Here is a 26,429-nt window from a genome sequence, read left to right as displayed (position 1 = left end):
TTACTGTCGATTGTGATATTTTTAGGTTTACTAATTGAGATTTATTTGAATTGTTTATCGCTCTTCCTCAGCTTTGGGTTTGGTTTAGGTAATGGGTTGCAAAAACTGGTGTTTCTTAGGTACGAGCTGTGGCGGATTTACCTGCCTAAATTTGTGCTTCATATAGTTTTTCAGCATCATAGCTATTGTGATGATCAATAGCATGAATACACAACCTATAACTGCTAACCAAACATCTGGGATGTTCGGAGTATTTTCTGTATTTACCTTAGTTGGTGGCTCATACTTGATTATCTTGTTATCTGTTCTTTCAGAGCTTTCTTTACCTACCTCGTAGCCAGCTATGGCTACCATGATGCCTTGGGCTATTTTTGTCCACCAAGACATCTTGAAAGTTCTCTAATTTTAATAAGAAGTTAGATATTTTGTTTTATGACTTTTTATTTTGTGGATATTGTTGATTAAAAATATTAAAAAAAAAAATTTTAATATTCCAAAAAAAATTGTCTTAGTGTAGTTTATAATATATTTGGAAATATTCTTATCTATTCGTATTAAACGGGCTTTTAATATATATTTTTTTTTTTTTTTTTTGATGCCACTTAACATTTGGAATTTTCGGGGAACACTCTCCTAATCATACGCATTATTTCCTCTTCCCTGGTAGTGGGGTTTATAATATCCTCAATTGTGGGTTCCCTTTCCATACCTATTATCTTCCAAAATTTCTTTAATCCTTCTAACTCTTTTTGTAAGTCCCTAGTGTGTCGGGTATTTTCGTCCCACCAATAGAGAGGAAGATCTGAGGAGTTTCTTTGCATTTTAGTAGTTATGGTTAATTTTTAAACCTTATTAAAATGTTCTATGGGCTTTCTTTAGAGGATAGGTAAACTGTCTGAAGTTGATTGACTATTTTACAGAAGTGTCCTAAACATTCCAATTTACTATATAAGTTTAATTTAAGATCTTTAGCATTTTAGCCTTTTTTTTCGAATAAGAAATTTTTAATTTTCCTCCTAATTCTTTTTTCCATAAAAATTTTACTTCAAATTTTAAAAAATTAGATAAATTTTTTTCAAGTTCAAAAGAAATTGTTTGTACATACTTTTGTTTTAGTTTAAATTTTACATTATTTATTTTTTCTACAAGTCCTATTTAAAAAAAAAAATTCCTAAGCAAAAACTCTCGTTTTTGCTAATGGTTTAGCGTCCGTAAAGGCCGCCCAATTTGTTTCTAAAATTTTTATATACTTATCTATATTAATTGCCTCGAGTGTTATGCCTCCGATCTTGCCATGAAATGTTTATGGTTTCGTTTTGTTGTTAACTTGTGCCAATTGAAATGTGTCCTTCGATCCCGTTGTGTTACCACCAAATATTTTTCAACTTAGTTTGCCAAATCCTTGCCGAAAAACGGCTTTCCTTGATAATATCTTAATTGATGCCATATAGTAGTACCTTTTGTTTACATCCAAGAGTTTAATTGTACTGCAACGGTGCCAATATTAGATTTTTGGGTGCTGCCATAATGACATTAAAGGCTGCTTTGTTTAAATGTCCTTTTTCTCCTTTTTCCTTTCTTAAATAAAAACTTTTTACTTGTTTTACAAATGGTCAGAATCCTGGGCTGTCAGATCCTTTTTAGCAGTTGTGCCAATTTTTGATCTGAACTGGTAGGATTCTTCCTCCAGCAAGATCTATCTAATTTTGCTTAATAGCAAATTTTTCAGCTAATCAAAGATCAGGCTGGCAGGATCGCCATGAAATGTTTGAAGGCGAATCCTGCTTAGTTTATATCGAGGATTTTCCTCCAGCAAGGTCTTCAGCAGTTTTGCTAATTCTTGACCAAGCCAGCAGGATCGCCATGAAATGTTTGATTTGGAATAAAAGATGTGAAAGGTTTGGTAGTCAAACATTAATTCTTTTTATTAAATAAATTCTTTCCCTTTTATAGTTATTTACTTAACCTATACATTCATAATTATCTTAATACTAATAAACTAAAAATATGTACATTGGTAATGGGGTATGCATACATGTAGGTTTGTATACATGCTTTGTATACACGTAGATTTGTATACCTGCTTGCATACATGTAGATTTGTATGCCTGCTTGCATACACGTAGATTTGTATGCCTGCTTGCAACGTCAGCAGATCAATGCGAGTAATTTGGTTAATGCTATGCATACATGTAGGTTTGTATGCATGCTTGCAAAGTCAGCAGATCAATGTGAGTATTTGGTTAATTCCCATTATTGTTTGTATGTAAATAACAAGCAGAATTTATTAGCTGTGAACGGACAAGGGTTTCATATTCGGCATTCCATTGATGTTAGCTAACCGCTGGGTTAGTTCAATAATTTATGTTGTATAATATTGTAATATGATTATTACTAAAATGTATTTGGCATAGAAGTTCATGATGCGTAAAGCCGCAAGTGTATTACATAGGTGGGTATGACGCATAATGCTACACTAGGGTCTCGAGATATAGGCCAAAATGTGGACCCGGGTACCCCTAGAATGTGTTTATAGAATATGGATAACAAATGAAAGCTGTTGATGAGTGCTTTAGTACAGGGTAATTTTCATATCTGTTTGTGATTAAGGTCTTGAGATATAGGCCAAAACGTGGATCAGGGTAACACTAGGATGTGTTTTTTACATTATGGGTATCAAGTAGAAGCTGTTGATTAGTGCTTTAGTGCAGGGTAGTTTTCATACCTATAGGTGACTAGGGTCTCGAGATATAAGCCAAAACGTGGACCCGGATACCCCTAGAATGTGTGTGTAATATGGATATCAAATGAAAGTTGTTGATCAGAGCTTTAAAATAATTTTCATTGTGATATTCGATTTAGTCGCATCAACCTGGCAAAACTGATAAATATGCATGCTAAGCTAAAAAAAAGCATGAATTGATAATACCCACATACATATTTACATACGTCCTATTCGAATTGCCTGAAATTTGGTATATAAATTTGCCTGTATTAGTATTTACGATCCTTTTTTTGGGGAAGTAGACCAGAGACGGGCTGGGAATGAGATTAGGACTAGGATAGGGACTGAGACTCGGGGTGGGCCTGGAACCCGGAATGGGACTGGAAAAAAATACATACCACCCTCTGGGACTGGCAATAAGGGATGAAGAAGAATAGGAAAAACTTGAGATAAGATGAAAGAGGGTAGGATAAGGAGACTGAGAAAGAGATATAGTGAGATGAAAATAGAGATAGATGAAGCGATAAAGACGGAGGGAGGAGTGAATAAAATGATTAAGAAGTGAAGAGGGGAGGGCAGAATTAGAGAAAAAAAGCTTATTAAAATGTATTCAGAGAGACCAAATTTAGGGCAGAACAACGTCTGACGGGTCTGCTAGTTTTTGATAAAAATTAGGTGAAAATATCTTAAAAGACGCGTAGTTTGACGCCTATCCCGGCATTTTTAGACGCGTGCTAGTAGTCGATGTTGTATATTAAATCATTTGGTAGAAAAATTAATGTACGATTCGTTTATGAAAACTAACTCCCGGTAAATTATTAATTATAGTTTTTATCAAAAATTGCTTAAATTGGTTGCTTGTTGTTGACTTTTCTTTATTTATTTACATGGGTGATTTTTTTTCATTCAAAATTCATTTTTGACAAGCTTAATGCGTTCGAATTAAATCGCATGATTGAAAATCTTGGGGCGTTCACACAACAATAAGGTACATGCGATATGCCAAGGTGTATCAATTATTAAAGATTACTAAAAATGAGCATTAATAAATGCTGGACGAGATGCCCTTCATGTGGTGGTACTTGGTACATTTGGTGGCGCATTGGCATTTGTTGCTGCCACGGGCTCTATGGCAGATTCAGCATCTAAAACTGTAATGAAAAAAATTCGATAGTACATCGTTTAAAAATTGATTTTTCTTTAACTTACATGTCAAATTGCGTTCCTTAGCGATGTTGTGAAGTACAGCAACAGCAATAATAACATTTTTCGCTGTATCCAAATCTACACGAAGACGTTCGAAAATAGAACGGAATTTCGATTTAATCTGTCCGTTTAGGCCTTCTATTTTGCTTCGAGTGGCAATGTGTGACCTATTGTACCTATCATCAGAACAAAATTAAACATGAATAAATATGCACATTGCCAAGCATATCGTGATGTGTAAACCTCTCTTCCTTTGGTGTTGAAGGATTCCTAACAGGGGTTAACAAAATAGGTGACAAAGGGTATCCTCCATCCCCGAGTAGTACACCATTATGGGAACTTCTCATTCTCTCTAATTTATTTTTTAATTGCCACTCATTCCAAATCCGAGCGCCAACCTTTGAGCCACGAGATCTTGCGACAATATCCAAAATTTTGCAGTCTGCATCATATACGTGCAAAAACAGTGAAGCAGTAGAAGAAGTACAAAAGAAAGTAAACAAAGAAATAGGTCAAGAATATGCTACGGAAAAATTGAGAGAAACGAAAAAGCGGAGAGCGTTAAAAATAGTGGGGCTCTCAACAAAATTAAATGATGAGAGAATTATTGAGTGTGTAAAAAAACAGAACGATATTGAAGATAATAAAGAGTTAAAAATTATTAAGGTTTATGAAGATCGCAATAAAAGAGAAGAAAGCTATAATATTATTACAGAAACAGATTGTGAAACGTATGGGCATCTAATTTAGAAGAAGAGAATAAAAGTTGAATGGGACAGTTGTAGAGTTTTTGAACATATAAATGTACCTAGATGTTTTAAATGTCTAGGTTTCCAACATAAAGCTAGTGATTGTGCATTTAAACAAGCATGTAGCAAATGTGGTGAACAGCATGATGTTAAAGAGTGTAACTCAAACATCATAAGATGTGTTAACTGCTTTGACTTGGTGAGAAGAAAAGTTATAGATGTTGAAGTGGATCACTATGCCTATAGTACTAAGTGCCACGCATATATACGCTATCTGCAGAGCAAAAAAGCGAAGAAATAGCAACCAAATAAAAACTTTGAATTTAAATGTATCTTTTTAAATATATGTAGTATTATTTCTAACAAAAATGAACTAGAAAATCTTATTGTGGAGCAGAAACCTGCGTTACTATTGTGCTCGGAAACATGTGCCACGGGTGATATTAGAGAAGCAGAGTTACATATTAATGCCTATACGGTAATTAGATGTGACTCACATAGCAGACACACAGGATGTGTCTTAATATATGCTCACAACTCTGTGAAATACAACGTTATATATAATAACAGCATTAATAATAACATTTGGTGCATCGTAATAAAACTAAAAGAGTGCGATAAAAAATGGCAAATAGGGGTTCTATATCACTCACCTAATACGAGTGATTCTGACTTCTTAAATTATCTAAATGAAATATTGTTGGAAAAAGTTGAGTTAAGTGTGAATTGCTTCGTGGTTGGAGACTATAACATTAACGTTAATAATGCCACCAACACCTATAGCAAGAAATTAACAGATATGTTTAATGATTTGGCAATGAGTCAAAAAATACTCTTCAGCACACGTATCACAGATACAACTGAAACAAAAATCGACCTTCTATACTCAAATTTGAATGATGTTATTTGTCAAAACATGGACAAGTATAAAATATCAGATCATGAAACGATAGAAATAAAAATTAATACATCAGCACCAAATAAAATGAGAACAACAAAAACAATTACCTCATGGGAGCTTTATAATAAAGAAAATCTACTTAACTTGTTGCGCGCATGCAGTTTTGTGATAAATGATTCAACCAGTATAGAATCCCAATTAGACATAGTAAACAATGCAATTCTACAATGTATGACAGGATTAACATTTGAAAAAGTAGTGAAAGTAAGACTAATGAATAATTGGTATGATCATGAACTTACACAAATAAATAAACTTAAATATAATCTTTTCAATGAGTCTAGGAAAACAGGAAATTGGGACAATTATAAAGAAATAAACAAAAGATACAAAAAACTTATCAAAAAGAAAAAGGCGAAATATATGGAAAACAAAATCTTAATTAGTAAAAATAATAGCAAAGAAATGTGGAAAAATCTAAAGCAAACCATAAACCTGAAAAAAGATCATCAAGAAATAAACAAAATTCAAATATTAGATAAGCAAATCGAAGAAAAGATCGAAATTGCGAATGAGCTCAATAAATTTTTCGTAAACAGTGTTTTAGAAATAAACCATAGTATCGAACATTTTGATTTAAATTTAACCGTATCTGATAGCAGTTTGACATTCAAATTTAATAAAGTTGTAGCAGATGACATTGTCAAAGTAGTTCGGCTATTCAAGAACAAAATTGGTGGCAAAAATCTTTTATCAGAAGGAGTTTTAAAAGATTCAATAGAGTATACAGCTTATTTTTATGCAAAAATTATAAACAAAAGCATGGAAACGGGCATTGTACCACAAAGATGGAAAACGTCGACCATTATACCAGTAAAAAAAATAAAAAATACGTATAAACCTGAGGAAATTCGACCCATAAATACACTACCATGTGATGAAAAAATTATGGAAACAGTTATAAAAAATAAGTTAGAAAATTACTTGGAAGACAATAAATTAATAATAAGTGAACAATCGGGATTTAGAAGAAAACACTCATGTGAAACGGCACTGAATATAGTGATCTCTAACTGGAACGAAGATCTAAATAACAAAAAAGACACTGTTTGCGTTTTCCTGGATCTGAAAAGGGCATTCGAAACAGTGGACCGAGACATTTTGCTCCAGAAAATGAAAGTCATGGGAATTCAGGGTATAGAATTAAAGTGGTTCCAAAATTACTTGACTGGCAGAAAACAAAAAGCCATAATCGGTGATGAAGTATCGAACGAAATTTCGGTCCCATTAGGGTTACCGCAATGTTCTGTATTGGCTCCTTTATTATTTTTGATTTATATTAATGATATTGTTAAAGCTGTAAAGTACTGTAACATAAAACTGTTTGCGGATGATGCTCTGTTTAGAATAAGTGAAAGTAGTTTAACAATTGCATTGACAAAAATGCAGTGTGACTTAGATAGTTTATATAAATGGCTATGTGGTAACAGACTTAAACTTAACGTGAGTAAAACAAAATATATATTAGCCGAAAAATCGAAAGCGAAGTTGCGAGTATTCAGCTCAGGGTGAAAGATAAAATTTTAGAGCAAATAAAATCAATAAAATATCTTGGGATTGTAATTGACAACAAACTCAAATTTGATGAACATATTATGAACATATATTTTAAATATTGCCCATCAGTCTTATTCATTATACCATATACAAAAATAGATAGACTTCAGATATTGCAAAATAGGTGTATGAGATTTGTGTTACGGGAAAAGTCAGATGCGTCGATAAGCGACATGCTAATAAAACTAAAATGGCTAAGTGTCAAACAAATTATTTTTTATTATACTATGAAAATGATCTTCAATATACGAAAGGGAAATGTACCTGAATACTTAACAAATAATGTTGTATATATAAACGAAACCCATAATTTTAATACCCGTAGAAAAAATGATTTTAAACTGCCACTCTATAGAACTGAAGTGGACAAACAAAACCTTTTCCATAATGGATTTAAAAACTTTAATGAATTGCCTAATGAAATAAAAAATTGTGAAGAAATGTATGTATTTAAAAGCAGGCTATATGAACATTGTAAAACCTTACCTATAAGATAAGTTCTACAATGTGATTTAATAAATATTTTTCAAACTAGGCTTACGCTGTAATAAATAAATAAATAAAATAAAATAAATAAATAAATACGATCTATGGATGTATTTTATATTATATAATTAAAAACACAACAAAGTGAGCAAAAAAAGTTTAACCTGAACGTTTAAGGAATAATACCCCTTTCTATTAAGGTAATGTCCTGCCATCATCACTCCAACGTCCTTCGCAGGGCATTTTATACTAACGTGTGTGCAATCAATTGCTCCAATACCTGCAGGAAATCTGGACACGTTGTAAAACTTAGATTTTACGTCAGCCAACTCCTGATTGGATGGATATGCAATGAAGTGTGGCAACAAAAGGGCAATCTTTTTGCACATGTTTTTTATAACCCTTCCAACTTTAGCCTGCGACATTCCATGAAGATCACCTTAAATGACCAAAATTGGTAAATTCAAGTAAAATTCTGCAGAGCACAAATTATAGCACACACCAATGTCACTTTGGTGAACATTTCTTCCTAAAAAGCGCAACGCCGTGAGAACCTACAGGCTGGCCGAAATTGGAAGTCCCCTGTTATTCAAAGGTTCGTCAATATCCAAAATTTCTATGAGATATAGAACTGTAGCCTTATCGAATCGATATCGTTTATAAAAATCGTCTTCCTCCATTTGGAAAGGATCGTACCGCGTCTTGTACACTTTTTCCCTCTTACTTGGGATTGCATCATCTACAATCGCAAAATCCCTCAAAATTCTTTGATTTCTGTCCATTTTTTCACTTTTACTTCAATAATTTCAATTTTATTTTAATTTCTCGTATTTTCGCAAGTATGCAACGCAAAACGTCAACTTAAATGTGATTTTAATATTTTAAAATGACGTTCGCGCCATTTTAAAATTAAAACTCCTTTTTAGAGATAAAACAGTGCTTAAGTTGACTATGATAGACCTAATACGATGTTTAATTTAGAATCATGTTTAAATCGATAAAACTCTATTCTAACTTGACTATGATTACGGGCCACAATGTTTAGGCCACAGGCCTCCCTCGTAACATAATTTTCTTCAGTTTATTTTCCTTCGTTTACTACCACCCACATTTGATTGTGATCACTAATACACCCAAGCTTCTGTGAGTGGTAGTATGTATGTTTCTTAGATTTTTACCGCTGTGACCCCGCGGTACAGCAACTTTGTTGCCGGGTAGTGATGGATCGATATTTCGCTATTGGTGATTGCATCGCCGCTATTGACAAATCGCTAATAGCTATAGCTATTGCAATCCAAATATATCAGTGATTGGCTATTTTCCTTCATTCGATTTTTTTTAATACAATCACCTCTGGCAGAATATCGCCAATAGCGATTATAGCGCTTATAGCGATTGGCGATTTTCCTTTAGCATGAAATTCTAATACTAATAGCAGCGATGCAATCATTGATAGTGAGATATCGTTCATCATTACTCATCTGTGTGCTTTACTTTCCGAAACAGCGAACGGAACAAAGCAAACTTGTGCAACAACTAGAACGACGACATTGTGAATTCGGCTAGAAAAGCAGCCACGTGGTTTGGGTAAATTAAAAATTGATTCACTTTACTGTACAAATTTATGCAGCCAAATACAACTTTCAGAATAAATTCATACGGAGTATTTCTGAACACATCGGTGTAGTATAATATAGTAAATAAATCATGTTTTTATGGTGTTACATATACAGATTTATTTCGGGTTGATTCATCTTACATTTAAAAATCAAAGCATTTTCAATTAACAAAATTTATAAAACAAAGATGCATATACATTTATTTCAGCTAGTTTCATCTCATTGAGTGTAATACGAGTCTGAACATATTGTCGTCAGCCAGTTAATAATATATATCATAATATCTCAGAAAATTAGAATTTCACATTACATTAGTTTACAATTAAAGGTACATACTTTTTTCTTTTTATTCCAATTTTGGTTCATATATTCTAATAAAATTTAATTTAGTATAAATTAATGTATAACATTCAATCTACTCTGGTAAAAAGACTTAAACATTCATTTTTTATATACAAGTATACAAATAATTGCAGATTCGCTTATTAAAGATAAATTAAAGCGATCGCCATAGCTGTAAAAAATAGCCATAGCTGTAAAAAAATAGCCATACTTATATTCACTGATAGCTCAAAATCGCTCTTCTGTATGGAATCGCTTGTTGCAATAAAACGATCGCTATAGCTATAAAAAATAGCTGATATTCAAAAATAGCCATATCTATTTTCACTGATAGCTCAAAATCGCCATATCGTCCATCACTATTGCCGGGAAACCCAACGATGGAGCTGTGTCGTCGGTTCATCGGCTCATGTCGCAAAGAGGCTCGTCCTCTTTGTATCCAGCAGCTAGCCAGGAAACACGATCTTTCACGTCCACGTAAGTGCCGATTTTCAAAATATATTTAATATTTTAATTCTCACAACACTTGTTAAAATCATTTCTTAACCCTTGTTGTTTCTTTTATATACATTTAATAAAAACCCACTGTGAATTCCTTTTTATTCACACGAAACCTTCTTGGTGTCTTTATTTTCTCCCTTTTTTGTCTAACCACATATCCTTTTGCAATTACGTGGGTGCGCCGTTACCACCACGCATTTGTACATGGTCCTTACCACGCTGGTCAGGAGAACCGCACAAAGAAAATAATACAGTCCACTTTCACTCCAAAGCAGATAAAATCAAGAAGCATCAATTTGTTACAACCAACAAAGTGAGCATGCAGTAAAATTGTGATATAATCAAGATGATACCAGCAATTTTTATATTGGAATCAACACCAAACATACAACCAACACGTCAATCCACACTACACAACTAGTGACGCACTTTCTTGGAGATACCAGCAACTGTTCTTAGGAATATCAACGCCACAAATCACATTTTTTTCAATTCCGGACCACGACAATACAATAAAGGTACGTGGTTATATACATTCCGTGCTAGGTAGGTTTTTCCCTTTCAATAAGAATTTCAAAAAATAAAATAATCAATGGGTAGAAAGTGTTTCCTTTTAGTAAAACCGTGCAAGTGATTGTGTGAAGTGAAAAATTAATATTTCGTGCGAAAGTAGAAACTCATCAGGTATTTATTTAAAATTTGTGCAGCACGCCTTGTGACTATCTTCAACAATCCCCCACCCGCGGTAAGATTGTCCGGACACAGCTCAAGGTAGCACAACACTGCTCTAAAAGGTTAACATAACCTCAACACCGCTTAGCGCCACTTTTTGCTTTCGCTATAAATTATTTAAAATTTATATTAATATTTAACTCCTTATATTTATAAAATATAAAATATTATAGAAATGATTAATAATTTGAAATTTTTAATAAAATACATAATAACTAACCCCTAATTAGTTACTAATATTCAATAAAATAAAATTATTAAAAATAATCAATAAATATAAAATTTTTAATAAAATTAAATAATTTAAACTAGTCATTAAATAAAATAAAAAATAATTAATAATTTTAAAATTTTTAATAAAAATCAATTTTATAATAAAAAATTAATATAAAAATAATCAATAATTATAAAATCCAAAATTATTTTTTTTAACAAAATAAAATAATTTAATTTCAATTTTCAATATTATTATTTAATATTAATAGATAACTATATTTAATAATTAAAATTATATTTTTATTAATAAATTATTTTTAAATAAATATTTAAATATAGTAATTATCCTCCCTAAAAATTTTTTCATAAATTCATTTTGTAATAAAAATGTAATTATGAAAATAATAATTTTAAAATTTTTAATAAAATAAATAATTAACAACTAACCCCTAATTAATTATTAATTAATATTCAATAAAATAAAATAAAATTATCAAAAATAATCAATAAATATAAAATTTTAATATTATAAAAATTTAATTATTAATAAATATTTAAACAAGTAATTCTAAAAAATAATTAATAATTTAAAATTTTTAATAAATGATTAATAATTAACCCCTAATTAATTATTAAATAAAATTAAAAATAATTAATAATTATAAAATTTTTAATAAAAATCAATTTTGTAATAAAATATTAAATAAAAATAATCAATAATTTTAAAATTCAATTTTTTTTCTTTTAACAAAATAAAATAATTTAATTTCAATTTTCAATATTATTATTTAATATTAATAGATAACTGTATTTAATAATTAAAATTATATTTTTATTAATAAATTATTTTTAAATAAATATTTAAATATAGTAATTATCCTCCCTAAAAATTTTTTCATAAATTCATTTTGTAATAAAAATGTAAATATTATGAAAATAATAATTTTAAAATTTTTAATAAAATAAATAATTAACAATTAACCCCTAATTAATTATTAATTAATATTCAATAAAATAAAATAAAATTATCAGAAATGATTAATAAATATAAAATTTTAATATTATAAAAATTTAATTATTAATAAATATTTAAATAAATAATTCTAAAAAATGATTAATAATTTAAAATTTTTAATAAATGATTAATAATTAACCCCTAATTAATTATTAAGTAAAATTAAAAATAATTAATAATTTAAAATTTTTAATAAAAATCAATTTTATAATAAAATATTAAATAAAAATAATCTATAATTTTAAAATTTTTTTATTTATTTCTTATAAAATAAAATAATTTAATTTGAAATTTTTAAAAATTAATACTTAATATTAATAAATAATAAAATATAGTATATAAAATTTACATTTAATAAACAATAAAATTAAATAAAATATAAAATTATAAATAATAAATTTTAAAATTACCAAGTTCCACAATTTTAAAGACAAATAATTTAAAAATTTTTAATTTTTAACAAAATTTCAATTTTTACAATATTAAAAATTTCAAATTATTAATCATTTCTATAATTTTTTTTTTTATTGTAAAAAATTTCGAAATTTTTAAAAAAATTTTAAAATTTTTGTTACTAATCAATTTTCTTTATACCAAAATAGACACTTTTCATTCAATTATTTTATATACATGACATTTTATCTATAAATTATGTTTCACTCATTATAATTTATAGATATACTATAAAGATCAATAAATATCTATATATATATAAATATTTAATATATTAATAGATGCATATTAATTTTGTCCAAAAACCCCTAAAATTTAAAAATATAGATTAAAAATAAAAAAATAAATAAAAATTAAAATTTGATTATTAATATTATAATCTATTATTAGAAATTTTAATAAATCTAAATATTAAATATAAATAAGCGATATACTTCTATATATCTATATTAAAGTTGTGATTTTAACTCTCATACCTATCTATATTAGAATTTTTTATTACTTAAATAAAATTAAAATCAGTAATTTTTCAATCACTAATTTTAATTATTAAATATATTACATATTTAAAATTGATTTTTTATAATTTTTTCTAAATTTTTAGTATAAAAAAAAACACATTTATTTTAAGATGAATTTTAATTTATTATTTTAAAAAAGATAATTTTGCATTCTAAAAATACAATAAAAATCCGTCTATTTTTACATAATGAATTGCCTGAAAAAAGGGTTATCTTGATAGGATAAATAATGTAATTCTATTACATTCATTATATCTAATGGAATTAAACCATTTCTAAAAGTATCAAAAACTTATGTGCACCTTACACTAAAATATAAAAAGATAAGATAATAAAGCTACTGGGTTCATACCCCATTTATAAAGGTTATAAATCCTTTTCTTTTTAATGATTAATAATTCTGCAAAAATTATATTCTTTTCAATATTACTAGTAAGAACAATTATCACAATTTCATCAAATTCTTGATTAAGAGCTTGAATAGGTTTAGAGATTAATTTATTATCTTTTATCCCCCTAATAAGAGATAATAACAATAATAATCTAATATGTACAGAAGCTTCTCTAAAATATTTTTTAATTCAAACAATTGCATCAGCAATTCTATTATTTTGTATTATCATAATATACATAAATACTTTATTGATACAAAATGATTATTTATTTAGTAAATGAATTTTAATTTCTTCTTTATTATTAAAAAGAGGCACTGCTCCTTTCCATTTTTGATTTCCAACAGTCATAGAAGGATTATCATGAAATAATAATTTAATTTTAATAACATGACAAAAAATTAATTTCTTATTTAATTAATATTAATTTTATAAATATTGTTATTATTATATCAATTATTATTGGTTTTTAGGAGGATTAAATCAAACTTCATTACGAAAATTAATAGCTTTTTCATCTATTACTCATTTAGGGTGAATACTAGCAGCAATACAAATTAATGAAATATTATGAATTACATATTTTTGATTTTATTCATTTTTATCATTTAGTATAATTTTCTTATTCAAAAATTTTGAAATTTATCATATGAATCAATTATTTAATTCATTTTTCAATTTAAAAATTTTAAAATTTATTTTACTATTAAATTTACTATCTTTAGGAGGATTGCCCCCATTTATTGGATTCTTACCAAAATGATTAGTAATTCAACATTTAATTATAAATAATCAATACTTATTGACAACAATTATAGTAACAATATCATTAATTACATTATTTTTTTATTTACGATTATGTTTTTCTACATTCACATTAAACTATTATGAGAATAATTGAATATTTTCAATAAAATCAAATAATTTTTTTATTAAATGAATATTAATGATTTCTTTTATTTCAACATTTAGTTTAATTACAATTTCTATTATCCATCCACTATTCTACTAATATTTGAAGGTTTTAAGTTAAAAAAACTAATAGCCTTCAAAGCTATAAATATTAGTAGAACCTTTTAAGCTTTAGTAATCTAATTACTCCTTTAGATTTGCAATCTAATGTCATTATTGACTATAAAACTTTAATTAAAAAGAAATATTCTTATAAATAGATTTACAATCTACCGCCTAAAATTCAGCCATTTAATTACACCATTGAATATACCATAAATAAGTCGCACTTAGTCGCGACAATGGTTATTTTCAACAAATCATAAAGATATCGGAACATTATATTTTATTTTTGGAGCTTGAGCAGGAATAATTGGAACTTCATTAAGAATTATTATTCGAGCTGAATTAGGTCATCCAGGTAACTTAATTGGAAATGACCAAATTTATAATGTAATTGTTACATCTCATGCTTTTGTAATAATTTTCTTTATAGTTATACCAATCATAATTGGAGGATTTGGAAATTGACTAGTACCCCTTATACTAGGAGCTCCTGACATAGCATTCCCTCGAATAAACAATATAAGTTTTTGACTATTACCCCCATCCCTTACATTATTACTCATTAGCAGTATAGTCGAAACTGGGGCTGGAACAGGTTGAACAATTTACCCTCCTCTTTCATCTACTATTGCCCATAGAGGAGCATCTGTTGACTTAGCTATTTTTTCTTTACATTTAGCTGGAATCTCTTCTATTTTAGGAGCAGTAAATTTTATTACTACTGTTATTAATATACGATCAACAGGTATTACATTTGATCGAATACCTTTATTTGTATGAGCAGTAATACTAACTGCTCTTTTACTTCTATTATCCTTACCAGTTCTAGCAGGAGCTATTACTATATTATTAACAGACCGAAATTTAAATACATCATTTTTTGATCCAGCAGGTGGTGGAGATCCTATTTTATATCAACATTTATTTTGATTTTTTGGTCATCCAGAAGTTTATATTTTAATTTTACCTGGATTTGGAATAATTTCTCATATTATTAGACAATAATCAAGAAAAAAAGAAACTTTTGGTTCTTTAGGAATAATTTATGCAATAATAGCAATTGGATTATTAGGATTTATTGTATGAGCTCATCACATATTTACAGTAGGAATAGATGTAGACACACGAGCTTATTTCACTTCAGCAACTATGATTATTGCTGTCCCTACAGGCATCAAAATTTTTAGCTGATTAGCAACATTACATGGAACTCAATTAACATATTCTCCAACAATACTTTGATCCTTAGGATTTGTATTCTTATTTACCGTAGGAGGATTAACAGGAGTAGTATTAGCTAATTCATCAATTGATATTATTCTACATGACACTTATTACGTAGTTGCACATTTCCATTATGTTTTATCTATAGGAGCAGTTTTTGCTATTATAGCTGGACTCATCCATTGATACCCTTTATTTACAGGATTAACTTTAAATCCTATTTGATTAAAAACCCAATTTTTAATTATATTTTTAGGTGTAAATTTAACATTCTTCCCTCAACATTTCTTAGGTTTAGCGGGAATACCACGACGATATTCAGATTACCCAGATGCTTATACTACATGAAATATCACTTCCACAATTGGTTCATCTATTTCATTAATAGGAATTTTATTATTTTTATTTATTATTTGAGAAAGTATAATTTCTAACCGAATAGTTTTATATCCTATACAATTTAGATCCTCAATTGAATGATCTCAAAATACTCCCCCATCAGAACACAGATACTCTGAATTACCTTTATTAACTAATTTCTAATATGGCAGATTAGTGCAATGGATTTAAGCTTCATATATAAAGATTTTACTTTTATTAGAAATTAAATGACAACATGAGCCACTTTTAGACTTCAAGATAGTGCATCACCTTTAATAGAATAATTAACTTTTTTTCATGATCATACATTAATAATTTTAATTATAATTACAATATTAGTCAGTTATTTAATATTAGTCAGTTATTTAATATTTATATTATTCTTTAATAAATATACAAATCGAAATTTATTGCATGGACAAACTATTGAAATAATTTGAACGATTCTCCCAACAATTATATTATTATTTATTGCTTTCCCATCACTTCGATTATTATATCTATTAGATGAAATTAATGAACCATCAATAACATTAAAAACTATTGGTCATCAATGATATTGAAAATATGAATATTCAGATTTTTTAAATATTGAATTTGATTCATATATAATCCCAACAAATGAAATAATTAATAATAATTTTCGATTATTGGACGTAGATAATCGAGTAGTTTTACCCATAAATTCACAAATTCGAATTTTAGTTTCAGCAGCAGATGTTATTCATATGAACTATCCCTGCTCTTGGTGTAAAAATTGATAGAACACCAGGACGATTAAACCAAACTAATTTTATAATTAACCGCCCTGGGTTATTTTTTGGACAATGTTCTGAAATTTGTGGAACTAATCTTAGTTTTATACCTATTGTAATTGAAAGAATTCCTATAAAAATTTTTATTAAATGAATTAATAATAATTCATCATTAGATGACTGAAAGCAAGTATTGGTCTCTTAAACCACTTAATAGTAAATTAGCAATTACTTCTAATGAATTTAATAATAAAATTATTTTATAATAAAAAATTAGTTAAATTTATAACATTAGTATGTCAAACTAAAATTATTAATTATTTTAATTAATATTTTTTAATTCCACAAATAGCCCCTATTAGATGATTAATATTATTTTTTATATTTTCAATTACATTTATTATATTTGGAATTATTAATTATTATTCATTAATTAATCAAACATCTAAATCTAATTATTTTAAAAATAAAATAATTAATTCATTCAACTGAAAATGATAACTAATTTATTTTCTGTATTTGACCCTTCATCAAGAATTTTAAACTTATCATTAAATTGAATAAGTTCATTTATTGGATTATTAATTATTCCATCAACTTATTGATTAATTCCTTCTCGATGAAATATTATATGAGATTTTATCTTAATATCTTTACATAAAGAATTCAAAACTTTATTAGGACCAAAAAGTTACTCAGGATCTACTTTTATCTTTATTTCATTATTTTCAATAATTTTATTAAATAATTTTATAGGATTATTCCCATATATTTTTACAAGAACTAGACACCTAATTTTTACATTAACAATAACATTACCTTTATGAATCTGTTTTATAATCTATGGCTGAATCAATAATACTCAACATATGTTCGCTCATCTAGTCCCTCAAGGAACACCTAAAATTCTAATACCATTTATAGTTTGCATTGAAACTATTAGTAATATTATTCGACCAGGAACTTTAGCAGTACGATTAACTGCTAATATAATTGCTGGTCATTTACTATTAACTTTATTAGGTAATACAGGATCTTCTATTAATAACATAATCATAATATTATTATTAATTAGTCAAATTGCACTATTAATTCTTGAATCAGCAGTTGCAATTATTCAATCTTATGTATTTGCAGTATTAAGAACTTTATATTCTAGAGAAATCAATTAATTTATTTTATAAAATGAAAACACATACAAATCATCCTTTTCACTTAGTAGATTTTAGCCCTTGACCTTTAACAGGAGCTATTGGAGCAATAACTTCAATATCAGGATTAGTAAAATGATTTCATCAATATGATATTTCACTATTTTTATTAGGTAATATTATTACAAGTTTAACTGTTTATCAATGATGACGAGATATTTCACGAGAAGGAACATTCCAAGGACTACATACATTACCTGTAACACTAGGATTACGATGAGGAATAATTTTATTTATTTTATCAGAAATTTTATTTTTTTTATCATTTTTTTGAGCTTTTTTTCATAGAAGATTAGCCCCATCAATTGAATTAGGTATTTTATTACCACCTATAGGAATTAAATCTTTTAACCCCTTCCAAATTCCCTTATTAAATACTATTATTTTATTAACATCAGGAGTAACAATCACATGAGCTCAACATAGATTAATAGAAAATAATTATTCACAAACAACACAAGGATTATTTTTTACAATTTTATTAGGAATTTATTTTAGAATTCTTCAAGCTTATGAATATATTGAAGCCCCATTTACAATTGCAGATTCTATTTATGGATCTACATTTTTTATAGCTACAGGATTCCATGGAATTCATGTATTAATCGGAACAACTTTTTTATTAATTTGTTTAATACGCCACTTAAATTATCATTTTTCAAAAACCCATTATTTCGGATTTGAAGCAGCTGCTTGATATTGACATTTTGTAGATATTGTATGATTACTATTATATATCTCAATTTATTGATGAGGAAATTAATAATTTAATTAATATCTATAAAATATAATCAATTAATTAATAAATCTATATAATATAATTGTATATTTGACTTCCAATCATAAAGACTACTAATAACAGTAGTATAGATAATTTATTAATTAATATTATTAATAATATTAATTATAATTATTACAACAATTATCATAATTATTGCATCTATTTTATCTAAAAAAACTTTAAGAGATCGAGAAAAATGTTCACCATTCGAATGCGGATTTGATCCTAAATCATCATCACGATTACCTTTCTCTTTACGATTCTTTTTAATTACCATTATTTTTTTAATCTTCGATGTAGAAATCGTATTAATTCTACCTATAATCATAATTATTAAATTATCTAATATTTTTATATGAACTACTACTTCAATTACATTCATTTTTATTTTAATTATTGGACTTTATCATGAATGAAATCAAGGAATATTAAACTGATCAAAATAATTAAATAATAAAATAGGGTTGTAGTTAAAAATAACATTTGATTTGCATTCAAAAAGTATTGATTATTGAATCTACCTTGAATAATGAAGCAATTTTATTGCATTTAGTTTCGACCTAACCTTAGGTAAATTTATACCCTTATTCATAATATTAATTGAAGCCAAAAAGAGGCTTATCATTGTTAATGATAAAAATGAGTAAATAAACTCCAATTAAAGAAGTAAGATGATCAAGAAAAAGCTGCTAACTTTTATCTTTTAATGGTTTAATTCCATTTATACTTCTATAATTTATATAGTTTAATAAAAACATTACATTTTCATTGTAAATTAAAAAAAAAATTTTTTTATAAATTTCATTATTATTACTATAATTAATTCATTACATACATATATATATATATATATAGATATATATATTCATGTATTAATTTTTATATTCAAAAATTTTTTAATTACCCTAACAACTTCAATGTTATACTCTAAATTTAAGCTATTTGAATAAAGTAATAATAATACAATTATTAATATAATAATTCATAAAATAAATAATATTAAATACATTTTTAAATTGTTATTATGAAAAATAAAAAGTAATTGAGAATATTTAATTAAATTATTGTATAAATTTTGACTACCTAAAAATTCAGATCAACCTTGATCAAAAGATTTATAAATTATATTTCCTAATACTAAAGGATAATTAATTAATCCATAAGTAGAAATATAAGGTATAAACCATATTGATCCAAAATAACTAATTATTAAATAATTATTTAAAGATTTATTAAAATAAAATAAAGATATATTAGAAATTGTATATCCCAATACTCCCCCTAAAATACAAATAAATAATGTTATATATTTTATATAAAAAGGTAAACAAATTATATAAGGAGTAATAAACAATAATCATCTCAATATTCTACCGCCTAAAATTCTTATAATTACTAATCCTATTATACCTCGATGCATAATTCATCCCTCATCATTTAATATATTTAAAGATCCACAATTTAATTCACCAATTATTGAATAATAAATTAAACGAAATGAATAACATACAGTTAAACCAGTTGAAAAAAAATACAAAAAATATCTAAAAAAATTAATATAATTTATAGAAACTATTTCTAAAATTATATCCTTAGAATAAAACCCAGCTAAAAAAGGTATTCCACATAAAGCTAAATTTGCAACATTAAAACAAGTTGAAGTAAAAGGTATAAAACTTCTCAACCCCCCTATTAAACGAATATCTTGAGAATTATTCATATTATGAATAATAGCTCCTGCACACATAAATAATAATGCTTTAAACAGAGCATGAATTAATAAATGAAAAAAAGCTAATTTTATAAAACCTATTGATAAAATACATATTATTAAACCCAACTGACTTAAAGTAGACAATGCAATAATTTTTTTTAAATCAAATTCAAAATTAGCACCTAATCCAGCTATAAATATAGTTAACCCAGATAATAATAATAAAATACAACTTAACAAAGAATCCAATAATAAAATATTAAACCGAATCAATAAATACACTCCAGCAGTTACAAGAGTTGAAGAATGAACTAAAGCAGAAACTGGAGTAGGTGCAGCTATTGCTGCCGGTAATCAAGAAGAAAAAGGAATCTGAGCTCTTTTAGTTATAGCTGCTAATATAATTAATAATATTACAACATTCATCTCAAAATCATTTTTTATAAATTCTAAATAAAAAATAAATCTTCAACTACCATAATTTAACATTCAAGAAATAGCTAATAAAAAAGCAACATCACCAACACGATTTGATAATACTGTTAATATTCCAGCATTATAAGATTTCAAATTTTGAAAATAAATTACTAAACAATAAGAAACTAATCCCAACCCATCCCAACCTAATAAAATTCTAATTAAATTAGGAGAAATGATTAATAATATCATTGATATAACAAACAAAAAAACTAATATAATAAAACGATTAATATTTAATTCACTTATTATATATTCTTTTCTATAATAAATAACAAAAGAAGAAATCATTAATACAAAAGATATAAATAATAATCTTATTCAATCAAATAAAAAAGTTATAATAATTCTAGAAGAATTTAATCTAATAATTTCTCACTCCAAAAAATAAATTAAATTCTTTAATAAAAAATTTAAACTTATAAAAAAAAATAAAAATCTAAAATTAATTAATATTAAAAATCCAATATTACAAATAGATAATTTTCTCACAATTTAAAATGATTAAATCATACCATTGACATCACAAATCAATATTTTAATTAAACTATTTAAATTTTAAAATCAAATTATACAAATATCTCTTTTTAAAATTAATATATTTAATGGAAATCAATGTAAAAATAAAAGAAGATATTCTCGAATTTTCCCCATTCTAAAAGAATACAATCCAGAAAAATTTTTTCCATGTTGAGTATAAGCGTATAAATATAAAGTATAACAAGCCCCAAAAAAAGACATTAATGATAATATAATTATACTTAATCAAGATCATCTAATAATTCTATTTAATAAAGAAATCTCTCCTAATAAATTTAATGATGGAGGAGCAGATATATTACAAATACACAATAAAAATCATCATAAAGTCATTGAAGGTATAAAATTTAATAAACCTTTATTAATTAATAATCTACGACTCCCCAATCGTTCATAAGTAATATTTGCTAAACAAAATAAACCAGATGAACAAAGACCATGAGCAATTATTAATACATAAGCACCAGATAATCCTCAATAATTTAATGTTAAAATATCTCTTAAAACAATTCTTATATGAGAAACAGAAGAATAAGCAATTAAAGATTTCAAATCAGTTTGACGTAAACAAACTAAACTAATTAAAAATCCTCCTACTAATCTAATTCTAATAAAAATATAATTATATTTAAATCCACTAAACTGTAAAAATGAAAAAATTCGCAATAAACCATAACCCCCTAATTTTAATATAATTCCTGCTAAAATTATTGAACCTGAAACAGGAGCCTCCACATGAGCTTTAGGTAATCATAAATGTACTAAAAATATAGGTATTTTTACTAAAAAAGATATAATTAATGATAAATACAACAAATCATAATTAAATAAATATTTATACAAAAAATAAAAATTTAAATTTATAAAAATATTATATAAATAAAAAATACTAATTAATATAGGCAAAGAAACAAATAAAGTATAAAATAATAAATAAATTCCAGCTTGTAAACGTTCAGGTTGATAACCTCAACCTAAAATTAAAAACAAGTAAGGAAGGCTAAGTTCGGGTGTAACCGAACATTACATACTCAGTTGAGAGCTATGGAGACAAAATAAGGAAAATCACCATGTAGGAAAATGAACCTAGGGTAACCTTGGAATGTGGTTGTATGACATGTGTATCAAATGGAAGGTATTAAAGAGTATTTTAAGAGAGAGTAGGCCATAGTTCTATGGATGGACGCCATTTAGGAATATCGCCATAAAGGTGGACCAGGGCTGACTCTAGAATTTGTTTGTACGATATGGGTATCAAAGGAAAGCTGTTAATGAGTATTTTGAAAAGGAGTGATCCTTAGTCCATAGGTGGCCGCCGTTTCGAGATATCGCCATAAAGGTGGACCAGGGGTGTCTCTAGAATGTGTTTGTACGATATGGGAATCAAATGAAAGGTGTTACTGAGCATTTTAAGAGGGAGTGGGCATTAGGTCTATAGGTGGACGCCTTTTCGAGATATTGCCATTAGGGTGGGCCAGGGGTGACTCTAGAATGTTTGTACGATATGGGTATAAAACGAAAAGTGTTACTGAGCATTTTAAGAGGGAGTGGGCAATAGGTCTATAGGTGGACGCCTTTTCGAAATGTCGCCATTAGGGTGGGCCAGGGGTGACTCTAGAATGTGTTTGTATGATATGGGTATCAAATGAAAGATGGTAATGAGTATCTTAAAAGGGAGTAATCCTTAGTTCTATAGGTGGACGCCTTTTCGATATATCGCCATAAAGGTGGACCAAGGGTGACTCTAGAATGTTTGTACGATATGGGTATCAAACGAAAGGTGTTACTGAGCATTTTAAGAGGGAGTGGGCATTAGGTCTATAAGTGGACGCCTTTTCGAGATATCGTCATTAGGGTGGGCCAGGGGTGACTCTAGAATGTGTTTGTACGATATGGGTATCAAACGAAAGGTGTTACTGAGCATTTTAAGAGGGAGTGGGCATTAGGTCTATAGGTGGACGTCTTTTCGAGATATCGCCATTAGTGTGGGCCAGGGGTGACTCTATAATGTTTGTGCGATATGGGTATCAAACGAAAGGTGTTACTGAGCATTTTAAGAGGGAGTGGGCATTAGGTCTATAGGTGGACGCCTTTTCGAGATATCGCCATTAGGCTGGGCCAGGGGTGACTCTTGAATGTGTTTGTACGATATGGGTATCAAATGAAAGGTGGTAATGAGTATTTTAAAAGGGAGTAATCCTTAGTTCTATATGTGGACGCCTTTTCGAGATATCGCCATAAAGGTGGACCAAGGGTGACTCTAGAATGTTTGTACGATATGGGTATCAAACGAAAGGTGTTACTGAGCATTTTAAGAGGGAGTGGGCATTAGGTCTATAGGTGGACGCCTTTTCGAGATATCGCCATAAAGGTGGACCAAGGGTGACTCTAGAATGTTTGTACGATATGGGTATCAAACGAAAGGTGTGACTGAGCATTTTAAGAGGGAGTGGGCATTAGGTCTATAGGTGGACGCCTTTTCGAGATATCGCCATTAGGGTGGGCCAGGGGGACTCTAGAATGTTTGTACGATATGGGTATCAAACGAAATGTGTTACTGAGCATTTTAAGAGGGAGTGGGCATTAGGTCTATAGGTGGCCTTTTCGAGACATCGCCAATAGGGTGGGCCAGGGGTGACTCTAGAATGTTTGTACGATATGGGTATCAAACGAAAGGTGTTACTGAGCATTTTAAGAAGGAGTGGACATTAGGTCTATAGGTGGACGCCTTTTCGAGATATCGCCATTAGGGTGGGCCAGAGGTGACTCTAGAATGTTTGTACGATATGGGTATCAAACGAAAGGTGTTACTGAGCATTTTAAGAGGGAGTGGGCATTAGGTCTATAGGTGGACGCCTTTTCGAGATATCGCCATTAGGGTGGGACAGGGGTGACTCTAGAATGTGTTTGTACGATATGGATATCAAATTAAAGGTATTAATGAGGGTTTTAAAAGCGAGTGGCCCTTAGATGTATATGTGAAGGTGTTCTCGCGATATCGACCAAAATGTGGACCAGGTGATCCAGAAAATCATCTGTCGGGTACTGCTAATTTATTTATATATGCAATACCACTAACAGTATTCCTGCCAAGATTCCAAGGGCTGTTGATTTTGCCTTGTAGAACTTTTTCATTTTCTTCTACTTAATATGGTAGGTGTCACACCCATTTTACAAAATTTTTTCCAAAGTTATATTTTGCGTCAATAAACCAATCCAGTTACCATGTTTCATCCCTTTTTTCGTATTTGGTATAGAATTATGGCATTTTTTTCATTTTTCGTAATTTTCGATATCGATAAAGTGGGCGTGGTTAAGGTCGGATTTCGGCTATTTTTTATACCGAGATAAAGTGAGTTCAGGTAAGTAGGTGGGCTAAGTTTAGTAAAGATATATCGGTTTTTGCTCAAGTTATTGTGTTAACAGCCGAGCGGAAGGACAGACAATGGACTGTGTATAAAAACTGGGCGTGGCTTCCACCGATTTCGGCCATTTTCACAGAGAACAGTTACCGTCATAGAATCTATGTACCTACCAAATTTGAGAAGGATTGGTAAATTTTTGTTCGACTTATGGCATTAAAAGTATTCTAGACAAACTAAATGAAAATGGGCGGAGCCACGCCCATTTTGAAATTTTCTTTTATTTTTGTATTTTGTTGCATCATATCATTACAGGAGTTGAATTTTGACTTAATTTACTTATATACAGTAAAGATATTAAATTTTTTGTTAAAATTTGAATTAAAAAAATTTTTTTTTTAAAAAGTGGGCGTGTTCTTCATCCAATTTTGCTAATTTTTATTTAGCACATATATAGTAATAGTAGCAGCGTTCCTGCCAAATTTCATCATGATATCTTCAACGACTGCCAAATTACAGCTTGCAAAACTTTTAAATTACCTTCTTGTAAAAGTGGGCGGTGCCACGCCCATTGTCCAAAATCTTACTAATTTTCTATTCTGCGTCATAACGTCAACCCATCTGCCAAGTTTCATCGCTTTAATTGCCTTTGGCAATGAATTATCGCATTTTTTCGGTTTTTCGAAATTTTCGATATCGAAAAAGTGGGCGTGGTTATAGTCCGATATCGTTCATTTTAAATAGCGATCTGAGATGAGTGCCCAGGAATCTACATACCAAATTTCATCAAGATAGCTCAAAATTTACTCAAGTTATCGTGTTAACGGACGGACGGACGGACGGACGGACGGACGGACGGACGGACGGACGGACGGACGGACGGACATGGCTCAATCAAATTTTTTTTTGATCCTGATTATTTTGATATATGGAAGTCTATATCTATCTCGATTCCTTTATATATGTACAACCAACCGTTATCCAATCAAACTTAATATACTCTGTGAGCTCTGCTCAACTGAGTATAATAATGTAGGAATTAATCTACTCTCATAAAAATAAATAAAATATAAATAAATTTATTGAACTAAAAGTTAAAATTAAAAATATTAATAAAATTAAAATATTTAATAAAAATAAATTTTTATAATTATCCAATTTATTAATTATATAACTAGCATTTAATATAAGAATACAAATTCAAACTCTTAATAAAATTAACCCATTTGAAAAAACATCTATTCCTAAAAAATAAGAAATATTTATAAAATAATTAAAACTAAAATTAAATAAAATTATTATAAATATTATCAAAAATAATAAAAATTGAACCATTCAAAAAAAATTTTTTATGAAACAAATAGGAAATATAAAAATTAATATAAAAATAAATTTCAACATTATAATAAATTAAAAGTTTGAAAATAATCATTCCCATAAGTTCGAATTAATGAAACTAAAATTGAAAGACCTAGTACTCCTTCACAAACTC

The 26,429-nt window shown here is 28.0% G+C and overlaps 1 protein-coding gene and 2 pseudogenes across 1 annotated transcript in view; 1 reads left to right on the top strand and 2 right to left on the bottom strand.

Annotated features, from left to right (window-relative positions):
• Positions 1-3,614: 3,614 nt before the first annotated feature.
• LOC137234149 (putative nuclease HARBI1) overlaps positions 3,615-26,429 on the bottom strand; it is a 344,265-nt gene continuing 321,450 nt past the window's right edge. Inside the window, exons 2-4 of the mRNA XM_067757780.1 lie at positions 4,175-4,373; positions 3,935-4,107; positions 3,615-3,876 (exon numbers count right to left, since the gene is read on the bottom strand). Coding sequence (XP_067613881.1) covers positions 3,794-3,876; positions 3,935-4,107; positions 4,175-4,373 — 455 coding nt within the window. The 3' untranslated portion in view covers positions 3,615-3,793. The remainder of the gene's footprint in view (positions 3,877-3,934; positions 4,108-4,174; positions 4,374-26,429) is intronic.
• On the top strand, positions 5,148-16,254 carry LOC137234748 (cytochrome c oxidase subunit 1-like; annotated as a pseudogene).
• On the bottom strand, positions 22,019-26,338 carry LOC137234648 (NADH-ubiquinone oxidoreductase chain 4-like; annotated as a pseudogene).

The sequence above is a fragment of the Eurosta solidaginis genome, chromosome X (genome assembly GCF_040869045.1).
Source record: "Eurosta solidaginis isolate ZX-2024a chromosome X, ASM4086904v1, whole genome shotgun sequence".
NCBI lineage: Eukaryota > Metazoa > Arthropoda > Insecta > Diptera > Tephritidae > Eurosta > Eurosta solidaginis.
This window is presented reverse-complemented; position numbering and strand designations above follow the sequence as displayed.